Raw genomic sequence first — 21,779 nt, 5'->3', positions numbered from 1 at the left:
TTATGACCGATTATTTCTCTAAAAGGGTTGAAGCTCAAGCGTTCAAGAAAGTCCGGGAAAAGAAGTCATTGTCTTCATTTGGGGCCACATAATATGCCGGTTCAGGACGCCTACCGAGATCGTGTGTGATAATGGGAAGCAATTCATCGGCAGCAAGGTAAACAAGTTTTTCGAAGACCACAAAATTAAAAAGAGGTTGACCGATGCCAAAGGGAAATAAAAGGAAATTCTGCCCCAAGTCTTGTAGGCGTACCATACAACTTTGAAATCTAGTACCGAGGTCACCCCATTTTCATAGGTCTACGGTGCCGAAGCACTAAAACTGGGCAAAGTGGGAGAGCCGAGCCTCAGGTTCCGATATACGACCAAAGAATCAAACAGTGAGGCCATGAGTACGAACCTGGAACTATTGGATGAAAGACGAGAGTCTGCCCTAGTCCAGTTGGCTGCCCAGAAATAGCAGATAGAAAGATATTACAACCGAAGAGCTAACCTCCGACACTTGAAGATCGGGGACTTGGTGTTAAGAAAGGTAACACAGCATACACAAAACCCGAACAAGGGAAAGTTGGAACCGAATTGGGAAGGACTATATCGGGTCGTCAGAATTACCGGCAAGGGCTCGTACAAACTCTAAACGGAAAACGATGCACCATTACCAAACAATTGGAACATGATGTACTTAAAACAATACTACTGCTAAGGTACGATCCCATTTAACTTTTATAATATTATAAATCAGATCGATACTTGCAGGTAACTGCCAGAGGAGAATGCAACTATTAAGTCTGAAAGCACGCGTTGCACTCTGTTTCCCTTGAACCGATTTTGTCCCAAATGCATTTTCTGACAAGGTTTTTAACGAGGCAACAGTAAATCGTGTTAACTTAGATTCGAAGATCGGTTTTAAATCAGAGTCAATGGTTGCATCAACAGTATCTGATTCCTCTCAAGATCGACCTCGAATATTGTGGGCCATCACCCTCGGGTTAGACTTCTTAGCAAGGAAAGAAGGAAACTTCATACTTGAACAACTTAGGCCCCGTAGTTAGGATTTATTGTAAGGGATAAACCTTGCCCGCGTAGGCCACCTTATCCATAATACAAGTTTTTACACACTTTCGATCATGTACTTTACACACAGAAATGAAAGAAAGTTCCAACCTTGTTATTACATATTTTTGCCTTTCAAATTATCGAGCCTAAGGGCTATCCCTATTCAGGAACTATCAAGCCCAAGGGCTACCCCTACCTAAGCCTAAGGATATCCCTATTCAGGGACTATCGATCCCAAGGGCTACCCCTATCCGAACCTAAGGGCTATCCCTATTCGGGGACTATCGAGCCCAAGAGCTACCCCCACTCGGAAACTGTTGTCCGAAATTAGTTCGGGCAACTCGGGCTACAAAATCCTGGAGGCACAAAACCTATTAGGTAGTGACTAAACTTAAAAGGCTATGGCCACCCTAAGAAATAGTTCGGAGACGTCCGGAGCCCGTAATCAAAACATAAGGTCTTCAATAAAAATTCAAAACCTGTCAAAAGTTTACTCTCGGCAAAAGCATCGTCTAAAATCACTTAAGCATCTTAGGAAAACTTTCGGTCACTCCGAGTTATCAATGCTTCGAGCAAATAAAAATTGTATTGAGGTCAGGCTCTATTCGGACCTTCAAAAAACAAACAACTTATTACTACATTTGATTCTATGCTAAGGCATTAGAAATATTTGCAAGAATAGAAATTATGAAAAGATACTAAAAACGTAGAGACTCGAAATTGCCAAAAAGGGAAATTTTATATATTCCGGAATGTCTTTACAAAGGCCCAACAAAAATGGCCTCAAAATAAATAAAAATATATACACAACACAATAACAAAAAACAATCTAAGACATTCATGCCTGATCTTCATCGGGGCCTGATTCGGCACCAGAATCGTTAGAGCCTTCGGATTCCTCGGAACCTTCAGAGTCCTCTGCACCCTCGGTCTCAGAAAGTTTCTTTGCCTCAACCTCAAGCTTCTTAGCCTCCTCTATCTCGGACAACAGGTCGAAGCCTCGAGCATGGATCTCTTTGAGGGTCTCCCTTCGGGATAGCCGCCTTATATATTCAGCATTGGTCTTTAAGCAGGCCTCAGCTGCTTCGACATCGGCCTTATACTGGGCCACCATCTCTTCGACATCGGCTGAAGTCGTGTCCAACTTGGACTTTATTGCCTCATATTCCTTACCAAGGGCGTCCCGTTCCGAGCTCAGTTCTGCTCGGAGTTCATTATTTAGTTGGGATCGCTTGTCGGCTTCCTCCTTCGCTACCCAAAGTTGAACCTCTACCGATGTCAGCTTTGCCTGGGTGATTTCCTTCTCCGAAGACACCCGGTCCATTTTGCTCTTCCAACCATCGGCCATGGATTGGACCTTGTTCATTTCAACGCGGAGTTGGCCGATCAGGTCGATCTTCTGCTGGACCTATGAGGTTTGATCGTTAGTAGCCATGAATAATTCCTCGTTCCTAACTTCAAAAACCTTTATCTTTTCGACCAGGTCGTCATGCTCCCGCCTCAGGGCCGAATCTTCTTTCTAAGCTTTGTCTAGCTCGCCCTAGAGATCCTTGATGGCCTCATCTTGTTGCTCGCTAAGGAGCTCGTACATGTCCTTTTTTGGGGCCTGCTCCTTGACCTCGAGTTGATTTACCCTGACCCGATACCAGAGAAAGATCTCATAGTGAAGTACCAAGGCCTGCGAAATAATGAAAGACGTAAGAGATATCAAAACCTAAGTAAAATTCAAAAAGGGCGTAATGATGCCTTACCCAGTTTAGCGCCTGTTGTGCCTTATTTAAAAGGCACGACACATTCACCTCGTTCATTTTTGCCGGGTCTTCCTCGGTCACCAGGCATCGGAGGTAGCTGGATATCCCCACGGGAGCATACAGAACCCAGGCATCCTTCGGGAAGGTAAGAATAATCGATCTCTTGCGATCGAGGTCCACACTCGGAGCGGGAACCTATTGATCAATTTCAAGCTCGAACTCGGCCCGCAGGCTTCCAAGAATGTGTTCTTCTTCAAATGTTCTAGGTCGTTGAGCCCGAAAAAATCTTCCAAAGTGGACGGGTCCATACCATCAAAAAAGGAATGAAGGAGATCGCACGCGCCATGGACCCCTTCATTGGACTTCTCCTTTCCTACTTGGGCCTCCTCGAGCATGGACTCGTGTAAGAGGGTGTCCCCATAATTTCTATTACATCGGGCACTTCCTTCGGAGCAAAGCCGGCATCCCGAGGGGTTTCATCCCTCGTCTCCACATCAATCTCGTGAGTCTGAGGGAGTTCGGCCTCACAAATCTCCCCCTCGGATGCCGCCTTCTCCCTAAGAGGGGTCGATCTCTGGGCAATAAAAATGTCATCTTCTTCGGACTTGTCCCTGAGCCGAAGAAGTGAATCAGAATCCAGTACCCAAGAAATGGACCTCTTCTTGGGCTTATGAGTCACTCTTTTCTTTGGCTTCACCAAGGGGCTCGGGGAGCCCGAAGCCCTTCTTTTCTTCTTCTTCTTCTTCTTTTCCCCTACGACAACCCCGGGATGTCTCGTAATTGAGGGATCAATAGACAAGGACACGTCCTCATCCCCTTTTAAAGGCCTAAGTTCGGTGGTCTTAGGCAAACCTACAAAAAAGGGGAAGAAAAATGAGAATGATGAAAGTTAGAGAATGGTGTTAACTATTCATAGAAAGACTTTACCATGAGAACGGGCCTCCCATCAGCCTTTCAAAAGCTTGCACCATCCGCGCTCGAAGTACGTCATCTGTGTGCAGATGCCCTCGATCTACTCCTTTAGCCAAGGGATCACATTTGGAACACGGGAAACGGCTGCATAACCACAAGTATGAATGCGAAGAAAGAAAATGAAGAAAAAATTGACGCTTAAGGAGAGACTGCAGTTACGAGATGCATTCCATTTCTCAGGGAATGGCATGAACTTGGGAGGGATCAAGTCTTCGGTCTTCACCCATATGAAGCATCCCTGCTATCCCCGTTCCTGGTCTTCATCAATGCTCGAAAAAGGGGCCTTGCTTGCCCAGTGAGTAGGCTTGATTAGCCCCCCCCCCCCCCCGGGAAAATTTGGGGGCTGTATAGATGATCAATGGTGAACTGACGAGACTCGATCTTATTCACAAAGTAACAGAGGAGGATCACGATCCTCCATAGAGAAAGGTGGATTTTCCCTAGGCACACCTCGTACCTCTTGCAAAAATCCAAAACAATCGGGTCTACCGGGCCCAGTGTAAAGGGGTAAGTGTAAACACTTAAGTACTCCTCCACATGGGTAGTAATGGCATCCTTAGGCCCGGAGACTACTACATCCTTATCTTCCCAATTATAGTCCTTTCGGACTATGGGAAGGACGCCTTCGGTCAAGGAGCATATGTACCTTGATGCTCCTTCACCCTAGTCCAGTTTGCGTGAGGGCTTCTTGACCTTAAGTCGTCTGCAATCGAGCATCCCTCGGGATTAAACATTTTTAAGGGAGGCTTAGGGGCCGGTTCGTCGGTAGCCACCTCGGGAACAACCATTTCAAGGGCAACTACTTTAGGAGTAGCCACCTCAGTATCGGCGGTCGGTTGGGAAGATGAAGCGGCAACTTGTTGAGGAATAGATTTAGATGTTTTAGCCATTATTACCTGGAGAAATTTGAAAATTTAAAGAAAGAATACAAAGATTTGAAAAAACAAGTTGGAAGGATGAAGAACAGAGTATGAAGATTTGAAGGAAATCTGGATAAAACCTAAGAACAACTATGAGAAACTGATGATCAATGATGAAGATATGAAGGTTTGAAGAAGGTTGATAATAGCTAAGAAATTCGGAGGCAGAAACTTGTTCGGAAAGTGGGAAAGGAATAGGGGATGGACGCTTTTATAGGGAAGAAGGTGACGTTTCGCATTCAGAGGCAATCAATCGATGATTGACACGTGTTCGAAGTCAGAATGACGCGACTGATAGGACATTTCGACTTCTTCATCATAATGTACGGAGGAAGGAGCCGGAGAACATCTATCGTTACCCATCATTTCGACAATCCTACTCTCTAAGAAATGAGGGGACAATTGTATACGGGTAAAATTGGGGCTAATGAGCAGCTCAATTTTCCGGTTAGGCAAACGAAGCAAGGACATAACTACAAGGAAGCAGAATCGAAGCCAGGAGCCTCTCGTATCAAGGCCCGAGCAAAACACCTGCCTTCGGAGCCATCAAGAACACGCCACCCGGGTTTGGTTCGAGTTCCAAGACCTCGGAGAACATTACCAAATGACCGCGCATGATTAACAAAGGGTCGTGATATCCGTGTCCAACCGGATATCATGGCATGAATCTCGGCTCGTATCAGCAGCAGATTAGTGATTAGCAAAAAGGAAGATTTTTATCTTTCTTAGAATTATACTTAAGGTAAAACTCCTCTGCTATATAAAGAGGAAGCTGACTATTCAATAGCGACACTGTAGCACGCATGCCAAGGCAATATATATCTTTTTTTTTTGCTTCTAAAAGTTATTATTTTGGTTCATAAGTTCTTCATAAGCATTGGTTCGGAACCAAAAGCGAGCTTCTTGTTAAGACTTTAACCGAGCACGAGCGCACTATCATCTCTAGGTTTGGTAGTTTGTTCTATTCTTTATTTGCTTATCTTACGTCATTAATCACTTGTATTGAATTTGTCCACATATCCTTAAAATCGCGTATAAATTCAATTGTTATCCATTTTTAAGGGTAAACAATATTATGTTTGGTTTGTGGTATAAAATTATCCCGTAAATTTAGTACCACACTTTATCCCACCTTATTCCGCGTACCAAACGACTAAGGGTGTACATGGCATAAGGATAATAATCCACGCAGCCGTAGATCGAGCTCTGGAAGTCCTCTCCTCGCGGCTCCCTACGTTGATATTTGAGGAAGTTGCTCTCGACACGAAGGTTATTAAAAGTGCGAGACAGTTCGGTTCTCTAGACCCATTTATTGCTCGCAGACGAAGAGTTGGTTGGCAGCTCAAACCTTAGCCCCGAGGGCAGTGGCGTACGCAGGATTTTTTGCAAGCAGTGTCATTACTTAAGAAACAAATCGCTAAAACGACATAAAAAAAATTGAGAAGAGTAACACCAGTAAATCCGGTCACTCAGAAGTTGTATATTGTATAAAAATTAGAGTAATTTTTTGTCAAAATTATAGTAATAAATCCTTTTAATTTATACTAAACTAATTGCATGTTATATTTGTTTATTTATTTATCACTTTAGTTAATGTTTTTAGCTTAGAGGATAGAGAGTTCAATCCTTACATAATCTAATTTTAAACTAAAAATGCTTTAAAAATGTGCAAAAACTTTAAGTGTGTTTCGATCCCCCGGTCTTCAGGTGCAAAAAGGGGCGCTGCCCATCAGACCAAGCAAACTAGTTTATCAAATAGCGTCATTTAATTAACATAGTTCTTTTGCTACACTATATATATATATATATATATATATATATATATATATATATATTTAGTAAAAAATTTCGACGAAGCGGTGCCGGATGACACCGCTCCGACTAGCATGCATCCGCCCCTGCCCGAGGGATGTGTTAGATAATCCCATGGGATATCGGGTCGTTGTACCAAACGACCCCTAAGCGATGTGCACAGATAGCCGATTTCAAGACCCACATTTACGCCATAGTCGCGGTTCTTAAATTTTTACAAGTTTAGCCGTTACAGACGTGCAAGTCTAAAGTTCAAACATACATGTTCGAAGTTTGGCTTGCCAAACCCTAGCAGACATTTTTGCAGGCATTTATGTGTGGAGTTCAAGCATCCGAGTCTCGCAAATATTCTTCCACTAGTACGAAGTACAAATTATCAAAGAAATTGTATCAATTAGTCATTTTATTAACAGGTTATTACGGTCAATCAGGCAGCATAAGTGCTTAGTAAAACATCAAAGAGACTTGCTTAATGAAGTGTAAAATTATGAAAGGTGATTCACCTCATTAACAAACACTTTATTGACTTATGATATAGTGCTTTTCCAGAAGTACTACCATGAATACTAATTACAGAGGAATATAAGTTACATACTATGTTTTTTTAAAAGGAAAAATTTGGATCATTTCTCGATTTGTGCATGTCATCCTTGGACAAGGCCATGTTATTCTTGTATCATTCCAATTTTCATGTTAATGAAACATGTTTTTCCCAGATGTGTAGGATACATCAAATAATGAACGAGGACCTTTACATTTACTGTAATAAACACCTTCTCTTCAATACAACAGACTATCTACCTGATAATTTTTACCTCCAATTTATACATCACTTCATTGTCTACTCAAATCGGTGGAAAACAAAAGTGTCAATGAGCATCTGCAGTGAAGTCCTAACGTAACTCCGGATAACACTTGATTTTAATACATTATGATACCAAAATTTCCACTTGCTACAAAACTTATCTCAAGCCTCCTTTGCGCGACTCATGTATTGTCCGTTTCTAGTATCCACCAAAATTTCCTCTCCCCTTCCTATGAATAACGGAACATTAATAACTGCACCGGTGTCAACGGTTGCTGGCTTTGATCCACCTGCCACATAATACAAATCATATTCACAAGCTCGCAGAAGAACAAAAAGAAAAGGAGTAATTTACTTTAGACAATTGCCCATCAAATATATATTTGGCGTCATAGTAGCCATTCAGAAGATTGAACGGAAGCCTTTGGCGTAACCGGTAAAGTTGTTGCCATGTGACCAGGTCACGGGTTCGAGTCGTGAAAACAGCCTATTGCAGAAATGCAGGGTAAGACTGCGTACAATAGACCCTTGTGGTTCGGCCCTTCCCGAATCCCGCGCATAACGGGAGCTTAGTGCACCGGGCTGCCCTTTTTTAGTAGTATTCAGATGACCGTCAAGAATTTCAGAGGTTGACACTAAGATGGACCAAAAGACATGGATAATTATAATGCTATAGCCCTATTACAATTGAATCATAGGCACATCGGAATCAGTTGCCCACATACACCTTGAATGCGAGTCAATATTCAATTTTTACATTTGACAATACTTCTCGCAACAACATTTTCTATTTAACTGGAAATATTCTGGATAAACTATAACAAAAGAAGGAAATGGGATGTCATCCATGATTTCTACAAACAGAAGAGGGACGGGCATGATAGGAAGATGAAGAAGGGGACTTCAGAGTAAAACTTGGCTCCCCAATCCCAACCCAACTTAAGGCAATGGGGAAAAAAAAGGCAAAGCTGACACGTTTTGGGGGGACCAAGGTAGACACATTAAGAATATATCCAAAAAAATAAAATTAACTTTCACAAGATTATAGAGCACTATAGCTATACTCTTCTGTTATAGTTCAAAGACCTGAAGTGTTTACACCTCCAAAATCCCCACATAGACATTAGTCTCCCAGTTCAATTGTTCAAGCTATAACTGTGCTGCAGTCCCAGACAAGTTCGGGTCGGCTATATGAATCCTCACTGACCATGTTTCTCCATTTAAGCTCAATCTAGAAAAGAAGAAATGACTACCTTGTGCAGTGTCACCTTTGAGACCTGGATCAACATCCACCACTGTCAACTTCACTGTTATAGGCAATTCAAAGTCGATCACCTATGGAAATATTAACCTTAGTATATTGATTACCGTTAAAAAAAGATACGAAAGTACTAGCTTCGCTATAGAGTTAATCAGAGATTCTCGATTGACACTTTCAAAGGAGAAAATCAGAACTGCAAACACTGAAAATAAGTTCAGCATTGGAAAATACCTTTCCATTCCAGAAAAGCAAACTGCAGTCCATGCCCTCTTTTAGAAACTTTGCTTTATCTCCAACATCTTTTTCATTTAGACGATATTCTTCATAACTGGTCTGCAATAAAAATTGCCCCAAAGTTATCATAGTTTATATAGTGTATACATATAAGGGGGACAAAGATAACCAAATTCTAATTCATCCTTCCTAGAAGTGGGTATGGACCAAGGGGCAATGGAGGGAACTTGATCCACACAAGTAATCTAACCAATTAAGACATTATTTTTGCTCATTAACGTGACCAATTAAGACATTAGTAAGCAACATTGAACCTTTTCCTTTGTATTTTTATAGGTATTTCATTCATATGCACCAAGAAGGTACCGATATTTACAGCAAAAAGAACTTTCAGATCCCTTTAAACATGTAGTGAGACAACGAAGTTAAAAAAATATTTACATCGTTTTCCTGTTTCAGATTACACCAAGCACACAAAAGATGTAGAACTCCAAATTTTTGGAAATGCACACTCTACTTCTATTCTCAAATATCTGAATAAACCACTTTTACCTGTCTGACTAGCACTGCTAAATCGGAATAAGAAAGGGCAGAGCACACAACTTAAGGGACTTGTAAGGTGCAACTATAGATCAGATATTTAGAACTTCACCAAAACCAAATAAATTAGCCCAACCTTGATGCTCACTCTCATACGTGCTAAAGCTCCTCGAATTTGGGTCTAGGTTTTATGTGCCAAAAGGATCAGACGAAAGACATAATCTCCAGAATATTATACTGCCTAAATATTAACAAGGGATAAAAGTAGTATCTTGCATTTCAAAGGGTAACAGTAGGAAAAAGAGAGTTGCTGCTAGAGTTGGGCATAATCCCTCAAATAACCAAACCCATTGACGTGTGGCCAGGTTTATGCTTGTTCTTTTTCTTTCTTGTTTTTTACTTTATTTTCTTTTGTTTTGGAGGGAGGGAGAATGACAGCGGAGGGTCACTTTTATGGATTGGGATTTGGGAGATCTATAAAAGTAGCCTGCATAAGCTGCATGCTAGTGAAGGCTGCAAGAACAAAACTAGCACATTGGACCACTCTATTAAAAGTTACTGTACTAACCAGATCCATGAAGACAAACTGGGCACCATCTTTGTAAGTGAATTGCTTTGTTTCCTTGTAGATATTTGCCTCTTCTATCTGCAGAGATAGTTGAATGTCAACTGAAATTTAAAATCACATAGGCAGTGTCGAGTTGGTTGGAAAAAAAAACTGACATCAAAGTTGCAGGTCCATTATCAAAGTAATAATAAATCTGAGAGTATTTCAGTAGATTGAAATGTATATTATGTTCCAAAACAGGAACAAAAGGAACTTCCACACTGCCTTCGACAGATTTATTGCCCGGCGAAAGTCAAACAACAAGATTAGAGATGTTGTTCCGATTAAAAAGGAACTTATACCACAAAGTTATGCAAAAGAATGGCTCAAGCTACATAACAAGTTCTTATATAGTATAGATGACATGCATATGGTGTGAACTTAGCAATAAATCCATTGGAAGCAAATAACACAGACAGAGTAAGAGAATAAGCATTGAAGAGCAGGTGGTTCTGAAGATATTACCTTACTTCCAGCTCGGAAAGTTTTCTCAACGGTGTTCCCTGTTACATAATTGCGCAATGTGGTCCTCACAAATGCAGCCCCTTTCCCAGGCTTTACATGAAGAAACTCTAAACACACCCAAATAATAAATATTATCAAACAGTAAAAGAATCAACCAAATTTTAGGTGTACTCAATACCAAACTATTCCATATATATTCATATTCAATAAATCAACTGTTTTTGAATTCTGCTTTATAAACTACAAGCAAAATCACAGTCAAATATACATGGAAACAAAGGTTTGAGTTTATCACAGCACCAAAAAATATCTTGGTAACCTATATAGAAATCTGAACAGCAAAACAAACAGTTTATAACAGCTAGCATACTCTAGAGTCTGAGTGGACCAATAATGCTCAAAGCAAATTTTAGCATAATCCATACATTCATTATTTTATTGTAATCATGAAACCTTACACTTCACTCGGGAATCCTTTAGTCTAGCTCTAGTCAGAGGCGGACCTGTGTAGTAACTAGAGGGGTCACTGGCACCCTGAGAGTTTGGCAAAAATTCTGTGTATACATGTACGTCTTTAAAAAATCGTGATATATTAGTAGTGGCACCCAATATACAAAGCATAGTTTGGTTGAATGTAAAAGTGCACCCACAACCTTCAAATCCTGGGTGTGCCTCTGGCTCTAGTTTGTGGAATTTCAGTAGTAACTAATAATCCTGTTTTTCGGGGCCGGTAGGATAAAATATGGTTGTCAATTACACATGGTTATAAAATTTCAAAAACTATTGAAAATAGTAACTTCCAGAATTGTAAAAAGTATAGAACTTTTACTTCTTTGAACCTAGTTACTTAACTGTCTAAAGCCTGAATTTTAACAAATTAGTTAGACAAATTACTAGAGCTGGTTCACAACCCCTTTCCTTTACTTTACTAGAGAAAAACACAAATATATGCTTAGCATAATCAAGCCAATAAAAAGGTGAAAATAAAATGAGCAACAATGTACTATGAGAAGTACATACTAATCAGTCAGAAAAATACGGATAATCTGAAAATGGTAATATTATAATATCGTATGGGACACGAAATAATTTCAAAATTAACAAAAATAATATGAAAAGGGCGGTGGTCATTAATCACCTATAACCTTGCAAGGAGCTCCATCCACTTCAATGTTGCTGCCTACTTTAATATCATTGCTAGAATACGCATATATCTCTGAAAATGACCAACAAAAAAAGAAAATTAAATATAACCCACAAAGTTTTAGAGTAGAAAAAGAAGAACATTGCCACAGTAAGAAGCTTTGGGGGGGGGGGGGGAGTTACTTACTAGGGAAACGGTGGGATGTTCTGTGGAAAATTCGGGTTGAAACGAGGAATGGCTTTGAGGATGGGAAGGAGAGAGAAGAAGAGGAGGAGAGTGCAGAGGAATTGGGAAACAGAGATAGCTTGAGACTGGTTAGTCCCGCCATTGTTGTTGCTTTGTCTAGAGCTCAAGGGGACTGAAAATGGACTATACCATTCCTCCTCTCTATAGATAAGGCAATTAAAGATTTAAAGTAGTTGAAATGAAACCGCTCGAATAGTAGTTTTGGTTCGCTTTCGATTCGGGCTTGGACCGTTTGGGTTTCCTAAAGCTAGTTTTACATTATTTTAATTTTATTAAAATAATACGGTCTAACTAGTTTTCGGACTAGTCATTCAAATATAGCCGGCGTTTGCCAAATCAATGAAAAATAACCACTATATTGCTGCAACAGAGACCGATCCAGCATAATATACTGGAGTTCGGTGCACCGGTATATGAACTTCCACTATATTATGCTAGATCGATATACTTTGTTGGCTTTAGTACAATATACTGGAGACTGGAGCACCGGTGCTCCAAACTCCAGTATAATATGTTGGACCGGTATATTATACTGGAACTCCAGTATATTAGACTGGAGTTATACTGGAACTCCAGTATATTAGACTGGAGTTATACTGGAACTCCAGTATATTATGCTGGAGTATTTTTCCGGATTTTGAACAGTATTTTCGTTCAGATTTATCTTTACATGAATAGTGGCTAAATTTCGATTACTTTTGAAACTGTGGCTATTTTTGAATGACCACTTGTAAATCTGGCTATTTTTGAATTTCTCTCTTTAATTTTTATAGCTATTGATATCAAAATTCATTAGACCGATTTTGTTAAATATTAGATTAATTGAAATATCGATCCCATTTATGGGAATACATTGGGTTCGTTGTTGTTGTTGTTGATTAATTGAAATATCGACCGTTAAAGAAAGAAGCACCCAACGAAAAAAATTTCATTATCAAAATTTGAACTCGAGATATTAAATTAGTTACTATATTTCTTCTATATTTTTAAAAGATTTGAAATACAACTATTGATGCATCTAATCTATATCTATATCAATATTATATTAAAAGGAGGGTAGTGAAGCATGAGGTTAAGCCAAGTGGCATATTGAGAAAAAGCCACTTGGCATTTTAAAACAAAATATAAATAGATTTTATGACAAAATCTAATATAGATTAACAAGATTATGAGAAAATCAAAATTAAATTGTTCAAGAAATGTTTCTATAGTAAAATTCTATTTAAGGAATATTCTCCCTTCAATTTTGGTTTTCGTGTTCATGATACATTTCCCAACTCAAGGTTTAGTCTATGTGATATTATCCCTTTAATTTAGGTGCCTATTTAATAATATATATATATATATATAGGCAGAGTAATTATTGATCTGTATTTATATTGTAAAATTTTATTTTAATAAGATAATGGTAATTTACAATGTGGTTAAGCCGAGTTAAGACACATAACAAAATTAGGAATAAGCTAATAAAAATTGCAATAAAATTTTTTGAATTAATAAATTATATTTATATATCTATATCCATAGCCATATTCATATCTATATCAATATTTTTTATATACATAAAATAAGAGGATAGTTTATAATGTAGTTAAATCAAGTGGCAAAATAATAAGAAGTCATTTGGCTTTTAGGATAAAATTAACAATTAATACTTAGAAAAAAATATTATTAATGGAAGTAATTAGTTCAACTCTATCCTAAATTTAACGTAAATCTTCTATATCCTCCTCCTCCTCCTCCTTCTTCTTCTTCTTCTTCTTCTTCTTCTTTGGTTTGTTTTATTTTTCATTTTCAGCTTTCATATTTTATAATAGGCTATTATATAACAGACTTACGAAAGTTATAATAAATAATCGTAATACCGAACTTTACATTGGTAGATTACTAAGAAATGTCATATTATGGATAAAGCCACGTAAGTAAAGTCTAATAGATAAAACAAACAAAAAATTGAAGAATAAAAATAAATTAGAGGTAAATAAAATAAATATGTAATACTTAAAAAAATTATTGACTAATTGAAATAATTTAAGAATTTAGAGCAATAGTTTAAAATAAAATAAATATTTATGCAAGATAAAAAATTTACATATCTATTTAAATTATATTTGGATAATGATATTAAATGAAGTGACAAGTTAATGAAAAACCACATGAAATTGTGATTATACTATATATACAGTTTGAATTATATTTATAATTTGAATTAGTTTAAATAAATAAATTAAATAGCTAGGTAATATAATATTATTGATTCATTTAAATGATAAAAGAGTCCCAAGTAAGAGGATAAATTGTAAAAATACATTAAATTTAAAGAATGAAAAAATTATAATTACTGATGATTATTATAAGAAAGATTATCAAAATATTAAGTCAGTTGGTAAATTAATAAAAAATCACATGACAGTAGACGATATTAAGTAATGAGTAATACAATAACTATAAGCAAAGAACAAAAAGAAAAAAATATATAGAAGGATAAGACATATTTGAACTTGAGATGTAAAACAAAATTTTAGTAAGAATTTTATTAAAATAATATGATTTAATATGCTCAAACAAGATATATCACAACGTGACATATTTAGTATTCTTTAATATTGATAGCGAAATGAAATGCAAGTAAGAAAATTAAGAGATTATGTTGTTGCTAGACTTAAGAAAGTTAAAATAAATAATTGTAATGCCGAACTTAACATTAGTAGATTGCTAAAAATGTCATATTGTGGATAAGGCCACGTAACTAAAGTCTGATAGATAAAACAAAAGAAATGGAAGAATAAAAATAAATTAGAGATAAATAAAATAAATATGCAATACTTAAAAAAAATATTGACTAATTGAAATAATTTAAGAATTTAGAGAAATAGTCTAAAAATAAGATAAATATTTATGCAAGATCTAAATTTTACTTATCTATTTATATTATATTTAGATAATGATATTAAATGAAGTGACAAGTTAATGAAAACCACATGAAAATATGATAATACTATATATTAGACTTTAAATATATACTTTGAATTATACTTATACTTGTAAGCACGTGATTTTTGCCCTATATGAGAATTACTCCCAAAAAATTCAAAAATAAAATGATTTTTCTTGGTGTGCCATTTTGTGATATTTTGTGACATTTTGAATAATTATTTGTATTTGTCTGTGCGTGTTTATTTGATAAATTAATAAAAAATACAAAAATATGTCGCATTTTGCATGTAGGATTTAATTCTATAGTTGTTAGTAATTAAATTTGTTTTACAAAAATTTAAAAATTACAAAAATAAGCATCGTTTGCATTTTTAGCATTTAATGTCCAAATATACAATTTTATGCTTAATTAATACTTAATTGTGCGTTAATTGTTATTGGGAGTTAATTTGCGCTTTTATAACTTAATTTAATTCTTAATAATAGTTTAAGTATTTTTATAATTTAGTTTTAGAGAAATAAAAGAAGAAAAGAAAGCAAAAATATAAAGAAAGTCGGAATTAGGCCTCTTCTTCAATTTCAAGCCACAAGCCCAAAAAATGGCCCAATCTTCCCTACGACCCAGTCCATTTCGAACTGGGTCGACCCAGTCCATAACCCAAAAGACTCAAACCCCATTTGTCTTTCATTTTTACAAAACAAAAACAAAACAAAAAAAAAAGAAAGAAAAAACCCTAAAAGACCTAAGTCATCCGCCCCCCCCCACCTTTGCTTCTTCTTCTCCAAGTTTCTCCCTAGCATCAATGGCTTCCCTTCCATCCTCCTCACTGCACACACACACATGTCGTCTCCAAGCTGCCCTCCCATGAACAACCTCAGAAACCATGAACGACCTCAAAAACCACCAACGCGACTTCATCCTTCTCGCCGTGTCGCGTCGTTTTTTTACTGTTGCTGCACCCTTTTCTCGACACATCTGCTGCTTCAGTGATTGCCATGGCCGTGCTTTAGTTCCTGGACAACTACGCAGTCGATGCCTTGTCGCCGCTACAGCTCCGCTCGTTGCCATGGCTGCTGTCGCGACTGCGTCTTCTCTTCGTCGCCGGTTGTCGCAGCTACTCCCTCCATCGTGCTGCTGTCGATGCTGCTGCTTCTGTTTCAATCAAATGACCAAACGAACACAGCCATGGACGAGCTTCGACGTCGACCATGTCGTCGTCCATGGCTGTCCGCGACGTGTTGCTGCCTTCGCTGCCGGATTGCTGCTGCCGATGCCGTGTTGCCGCTGCTGCTGCCACTGCTGCCCGTTTTCTTCTTCGCAGCTGCTCCATCGCGGCTGACCATGGACGAGCTTGCTCGTCGCTGCTGCGTTTTCTTCATCTTTCACTGATGCTTGTTGCTTCGTCGTCTTCAAGTCCGTTTATGTCCAAGTTTCGTTGGTTTCGTTTAGAGTTCGTTCGATGTTCGTCATTGGTCATTTACGGTTAGTTGTTCTAAGTTTATTTTCATCCATAATTTGTTTGATATTTTCAGATTTGAAATTAGTATAAGTTTGTTTCATTTTTCATATTTATTTTTAGATAAAAATGGTTAGTTTAATTATATTGTTGATAGATTTGAATTGAAGATTCAATTAAATTATTTTTTCAGTTTGAGAAGATTTAGTTTTAATATAGAAAAGTGTTAGCTTAAATCGTTTAAATCCGTTGATTGTTGTTAATATAGATTTAATTCGTGTTTCATCTTGTTTGAAGTTCGTTTTTAATTCAGTGATTTAATGTGAAGTTATGTTTTGGTTTTAATTTTTGGATCATGCATATTTGTTATAATTTTGTTGGATTTAATTTAAAAAAGATTAATTGATTATTTGAAGATTAGTAATTTGAATATGTTTATTTGTTTTGTTTAAGTTTAATTCGAAGTTGAATAAAGCTTGTTTGTTATTGTTGTTAAAGTAGATTCATTCATGTTCCTACTTTGTTTGGATGATCTTGAATCCGAATTTTATATAGTTTGATTTCTTGTTTACCATTTATGATTATTGCTTGAATTGTTCTCATAATCTTGTTTAAAGTTTAATATAAGAATTGTTTGTTGTAATGTTGTTAGAGTTGATGTTAAGTTCAATATTATTGAATTTAAGAATCTGAATATACTTGTTTGATTGTTGTTGTTGTTTAAATCCGAAAAATAGGTTTGTTGTTGCCAAAAATATTGTTCAATCAAATTTTGGTTGTTCTTGGTTGTTCAATTTATGTTCATATGATTTGTTGTTGAAATGTTGTTAAAATCATGTTCATGTGATATTGTTGTTATGATGTTCATCCATGTTCATATTGTTGTTTGAACATTGTTAGAAATTGATCATATTGACTATATTTTGGTTATGTTTGATTAAATGATGTGTTATAGCTGATGGGTAGTTTGGTAAATTTGTAATACGATCAGGGGTAGTTTGGTAATTTCAGTAAGGTTGGAAGGGGTAGTTTAGGAATTGTACATTTTGAAATTGTTTATTTGAAGCATGGGGGACAAAATGAAATGGGGTGGGTTGTGATATGATTATTTAATATAAAGGGGGGACAAGATTTAAATTAAAGGGGAATCTTGCATTATTTTAAATAAAGCATGGGGGACAAAATATAATGGGGTGGTGTGATATATTTATTTAATGTAATGGGGATGAGTGGGAAGATAATGGGTTTGGTAGAGAAAGGGATTGATTTGAATTGATTTATGGGATGGGATATATATATGTGAAGTCTTGAACATAAGAAAGGGGAGAGACAGAAAAAAAGAGATTGAAAAAAAAAAGGCTGAACATTTATTCCGAAAAAAAAAACATTGAAACTCTCAAGAAAAGAAAAAACATACAAAGAAAAAAAATTTGAAAATTAGAAGAGAAAGTAGTACACACCTGAGAAATATTCTGGTATACAGGTGTAGAAATTAAGGGTTGAAGATTAACTAGCCTTTCAAAAATCTGAAAATTTCCTTTGGTTTCTGTCCATTATTTTCGGCATTCCTGGATTTTATTTTGAATTTTTCAAAGCTGTCACTGGGATTTTCGTTGACTGGTTATTGCTGGTTATTGTTGCTGTTGCTGTGTTACGTATTACGTTGCTGACTTTCTTCTTCTTATATTGACAATATCAGGTACACAACTGTAATTTTGGCATTTTGTAAGCTGAAATGAAGAATGGAGTGTTAAATTTTTAATTTAGTTTAATTTAATTTTTGTATTGTATTTAGGTTATTCATGTATTATTATTCTGTAAATCACTGTCATCGGCATAACTAGGCATATTATAGCGACATATTAAATAACGCCTTTACCAGATTATTAGGAAATATATTTAAGCCTGATTATTAATTAAAACTGTTTAATAAAAAAATAGAAGAAATAACGTAAAAATGGCGTTATTGAATCAGTTTGGCAAAAAATTAACTAAGTTCCTTATGCAGAAGGTTTTTCATCAACGATAAGTTAATCCGAATCATGTAGTTAATTTCAGTTATAACATGAATTAGTTTGCAAACAAGTATTAGGACATGATGAATTAAAACAAAGTTAGTTAATGTTAAATTGTTTAAATTTTTAGAAATATGATTTAGTACTCAAGTTTTTATTTTTATTTCTTTCAATTTTCAGTATTTGCAAATAATTAGTTTCAATAAGCTTAAGTCTTACTAATAATTTGAATTTTAATCCAACTATGGGATAATTAGTTTTTTTTTTTTGTTTTTTATTTTTTTACTTTCCGATAATTCCATGTTGTATCTATGATTATAATTTTATTATTTTCTGCTAATATTTGTTTTTCCCTTCTATTTAATATGTCATTTTCAAGAATGTAGATATTGATTTTATATTTATAAAAAAACTTAGTAATAATAAAAAGGTAGTCATTAGGGATACTATTAAAGGAGTTCGCTAAAAATAAATAGATGTAAATAATACAAATGTATAGGATTCTCCATTCTCATTTATTTATTTAATTATTAAAAAAAAAATTACTTAGAATTAGGGATGGATTGTTTAGTGAATTTCACTTCCTTCCCCAAAGATGATGACGCGTTAGACTCTTTAGGCGCGATTTAATTAATTTTACCTTCTTAAACTCGGATGCGCATTTCATGCGACCCAAATCTAAATCCTAAAACATCAAATAAAATATGTTTCGTATTGTGGGTGCATTTCATGTGACACAATCCAAAGATATGTTTTAAGCGATGTTCACATTCCTAAAAAAAATAATAATTATAATAATAAAGCGGTAAAAAGATAAAATTTGCACATGGTTCATAATTGTATTAAAAATCAGATAAATAAGCCGAATATAACAGTTGAGCGACCGTGCTAGAACCACGGAACTCGGGAATGCCTAACACCTTCTCCCGGGTTAACAGAATTCCTTATCCGGATTTCTGGTACGCAGACTGTAATATAGAGTCATTCTTTTCCTCGATTCGGGATTAAAATTGGTGACTTGGGACACCCTAAATCTCCCAAGTGGCGACTCTGAAATAATTAAACCAATCCCGTTTCGACTGTCCTTTAATTGGAAAAACTCCCTACGCACCTCGCGGTGCCGGAAAAAGGAGGTGTGACAGCTCTGGCGACTCTGCTGGGGACTTAACCCAGAACCAGTGGTTCAGGGTTAGAAATTCGAGCTCATATAAATTGTTATATTTGGTTTTATCTGATTTTTACATGATTGAGCCTAATGTGCTAAATGCTGCTTTTACCGCTTTGATATTACGTGAACTGTGTATAAACTGTGCCGAAACCCATCTCCTCTCTGAGTCTTCTAAATCATGAAGAAGGGTGTACTTCGTACGACTTCTTTTCTGTATAGTGTCAAATCCCAATTTAGAACGAGGTTCGGACAAGTTGCTAAGCCGGTGAAGCTTCTGTATTCCCGGTACGCTACCCCCCCTCGGCTCGAGCTGTCCGCTCGGGTAAGCCAGGTCTAGAACAAACACCCAGGTTCTGAACCTAGTATAACAAAACCACATGTCGGATCCCTAGTAGGAACGTTTGTTTGCATCACGTGCATCTGACTTTGGAGGCTCAACACAGGGGTTGAGTCTGTCTAGGACAGGTGCACCAAAAATGAAAATGACCATCCTGATGCATATTATTTGTTTTATGTGCATTTATTTGCTCGGTCTTGCATGTTGACCGGCTTCTGAGTCTCGGGAGTGTAAAAAGTAAAATAAAATAAAAATAGCAAGTAAAAGTTATTTGATTAATTTAGAAAAAATCAGTGTCCAAGTACTGTCGAAGTACTGCCGAATTTTTTTTTTTAAAAAAAAAAAACAAAAAAAACATATATATATTTTTACTTTTAGAATTGTTGGTTTGCCTAGAAAGCAGAAAGTGTGTAGGAATAAGTCTTCTATTTTAATTTGCTTTATTTAAAAAAAAAATGAAAAATGAAAATAGTTTTTTTTTATAAAAGGAAGTGGAAAATTTGTTTGTTTTCAAAAAAAAAAAAAAATTAGTTAGTTTATAGCCTGAACTACGCGGGTATGATTCTCACCGGATGTGAGATCAGAGGCAAACCTCTTTGGTTTCGGCTCACCATATTCAAAAAAAAATCCAAAAATATTTAACATTACTCACTTCTTTAGAAAGTTTTTCTTTTAGACCTCAATTTTTTTTTAAAAAAAAATATATATTTCCTTTTAATCTCAAAATCCCAATTATTTGTTTAAAAGATATTCAAAATAAAATTCAAAAATATTTTTTCTGTAGTATTTCTTTCATAAATTCAGAATATTGGTTCAAAAATATTTCTTTAGAATATAGATAGTTTTTAAGTCAAATAAAAGTTTTTCCTTCTTTAATCACTATAATAAATGTGCAGGATGAGCACAAGTCAAAATGAACCATTCTCAGTGTGTAGCGAGGTCCCTTCGCAACTCCACATGTGGTGGAATGATATGGGAAAGGATAGTATAAAGATAGTGGAAAGAGTTTTGGGAGGTTTTGTCGATCTGTTGAATATCAAGCCAAGGACAGATATCATCGAGGCTCTAATACCGTTCTGGGACCCAACACGCAACGTGTTTCGTTTTGCTGACTTTGAACTTTCACCTACACTAGAGGAAGTCGCCGGATATGCGGGGTTGAATGGGAAACTAAGAGGGCAGTATTTACTTTCACCAAGACCAGTATCTCCGCACGCGTTCTTGGATTTACTAAGCATTAGTCGGAAGGTACAGAATGATGATTTGTCGAAGGGATGTTGTACTCTCCAATTCTTGTATCAACGGTACGGAATTCCTCAGGGTTTGGAAGAACCAAACCTCGGATTAACTCACACTGGGAACAGAATCAGGTGGGAAGCAAGACGTACTTTGGCATTTATCACAGCATTTCTGGGAATTGTGGTCTGTCCCCGCAAAGATAAAAAAATAGAGATAGGCCTTGTAGGGATGGCCGATGTTGCAATCAAAAGAACCGACAGTACTGTGGTTCCTTTGATTTTGTCTGAAATCTACCGAGCTTTAACTATATGCCGAGAAGGAGGCAAGTTCTTTCAGGGATGCAATCTGTTACTCCAGTTGTGGATGCAAGAACACCTCCATCACCGAGTGGGATACATGAACCACGGGTTGACTGAGAAAAACTGCATTAGCGGCTTTGAGAAACGAATGACAGGCGTCATATTTCCCGAAGGCGTCGAAGCATGGCTTGCACAATTGAGGTCAACAACAGCCGACCAAGTTGAATGGGCATTTGGGTGGTTGAATGATACTGAGGTAATATACATGGCGGCCGAGGAATGTCATGTTCTTTTGATGGGACTTCGTAGCATCCAACCATATGCTCCTCATCGGGTACTGCGCCAACTAGGAAGATTTCAGGTAATTCCCACTGATGAGGATCTAAGCAAGCACGCCATTGAGTTGAGTCCAGGAGTCGTGTTCCCCGAAGGAAAAATTAGAAAGTTGTGGCACGAATGTAGATTCCTTGAACCCAAGACTATGGTTCGAGAGCTGGCTAAGGGTGAGGTAGAC

The 21,779-nt window shown here is 36.7% G+C and overlaps 2 protein-coding genes and 1 pseudogene across 2 annotated transcripts; all 3 read right to left on the bottom strand.

The window, feature by feature from the left end:
- Positions 1-1,894: 1,894 nt before the first annotated feature.
- LOC138883953 (tropomyosin-like) lies at positions 1,895-2,422 on the bottom strand. Its single transcript, XM_070164679.1, has one exon. It carries the CDS (start codon positions 2,420-2,422, stop codon positions 1,895-1,897), a length of 528 nt encoding a protein of 175 aa, XP_070020780.1.
- A 4,587-nt stretch (positions 2,423-7,009) lies between these two features.
- Positions 7,010-11,979, bottom strand: LOC104247352 (uncharacterized). The gene is made up of 7 exons (XM_009803343.2): positions 11,754-11,979; positions 11,562-11,639; positions 10,424-10,530; positions 9,920-9,997; positions 8,809-8,910; positions 8,570-8,651; positions 7,010-7,606 (listed from the first exon to the last, which is right to left on the bottom strand). The coding sequence occupies exons 1-7, from the start codon at positions 11,893-11,895 to the stop codon at positions 7,479-7,481; spliced, it is 717 nt and encodes a 238-aa protein (XP_009801645.2). The 5' UTR covers positions 11,896-11,979; the 3' UTR covers positions 7,010-7,478.
- Positions 7,124-7,216, bottom strand: LOC138884516 (U6 spliceosomal RNA; annotated as a pseudogene).
- Positions 11,980-21,779: the final 9,800 nt, after the last annotated feature.

The sequence above is a fragment of the Nicotiana sylvestris genome, chromosome 12 (genome assembly GCF_000393655.2).
Source record: "Nicotiana sylvestris chromosome 12, ASM39365v2, whole genome shotgun sequence".
Lineage (NCBI taxonomy): Eukaryota > Viridiplantae > Streptophyta > Magnoliopsida > Solanales > Solanaceae > Nicotiana > Nicotiana sylvestris.
The sequence above is the reverse complement of the archived record's forward strand: the minus strand, read 5'-3'. Positions and strand labels throughout refer to the sequence as shown.

Coding starts and splice junctions, on each gene's coding strand:
- LOC138883953 (XM_070164679.1), bottom strand. CDS start 2,422: ATGAACAAGGTCCAATCCATGGCCGATGGTTGGAAGAGCAAAATGGAC.
- LOC104247352 (XM_009803343.2), bottom strand. CDS start 11,895: ATGGCGGGACTAACCAGTCTCAAGCTATCTCTGTTTCCCAATTCCTCT. Junction 8,652..8,808: donor TGCTTTTCTGGAATGGAAAG/GTATTTTCCAAT, acceptor ATATTTCCATAG/GTGATCGACTTTGAATTGCC. Junction 7,607..8,569: donor CAAAGGTGACACTGCACAAG/GTAGTCATTTCT, acceptor ATTATGTGGCAG/GTGGATCAAAGCCAGCAACC.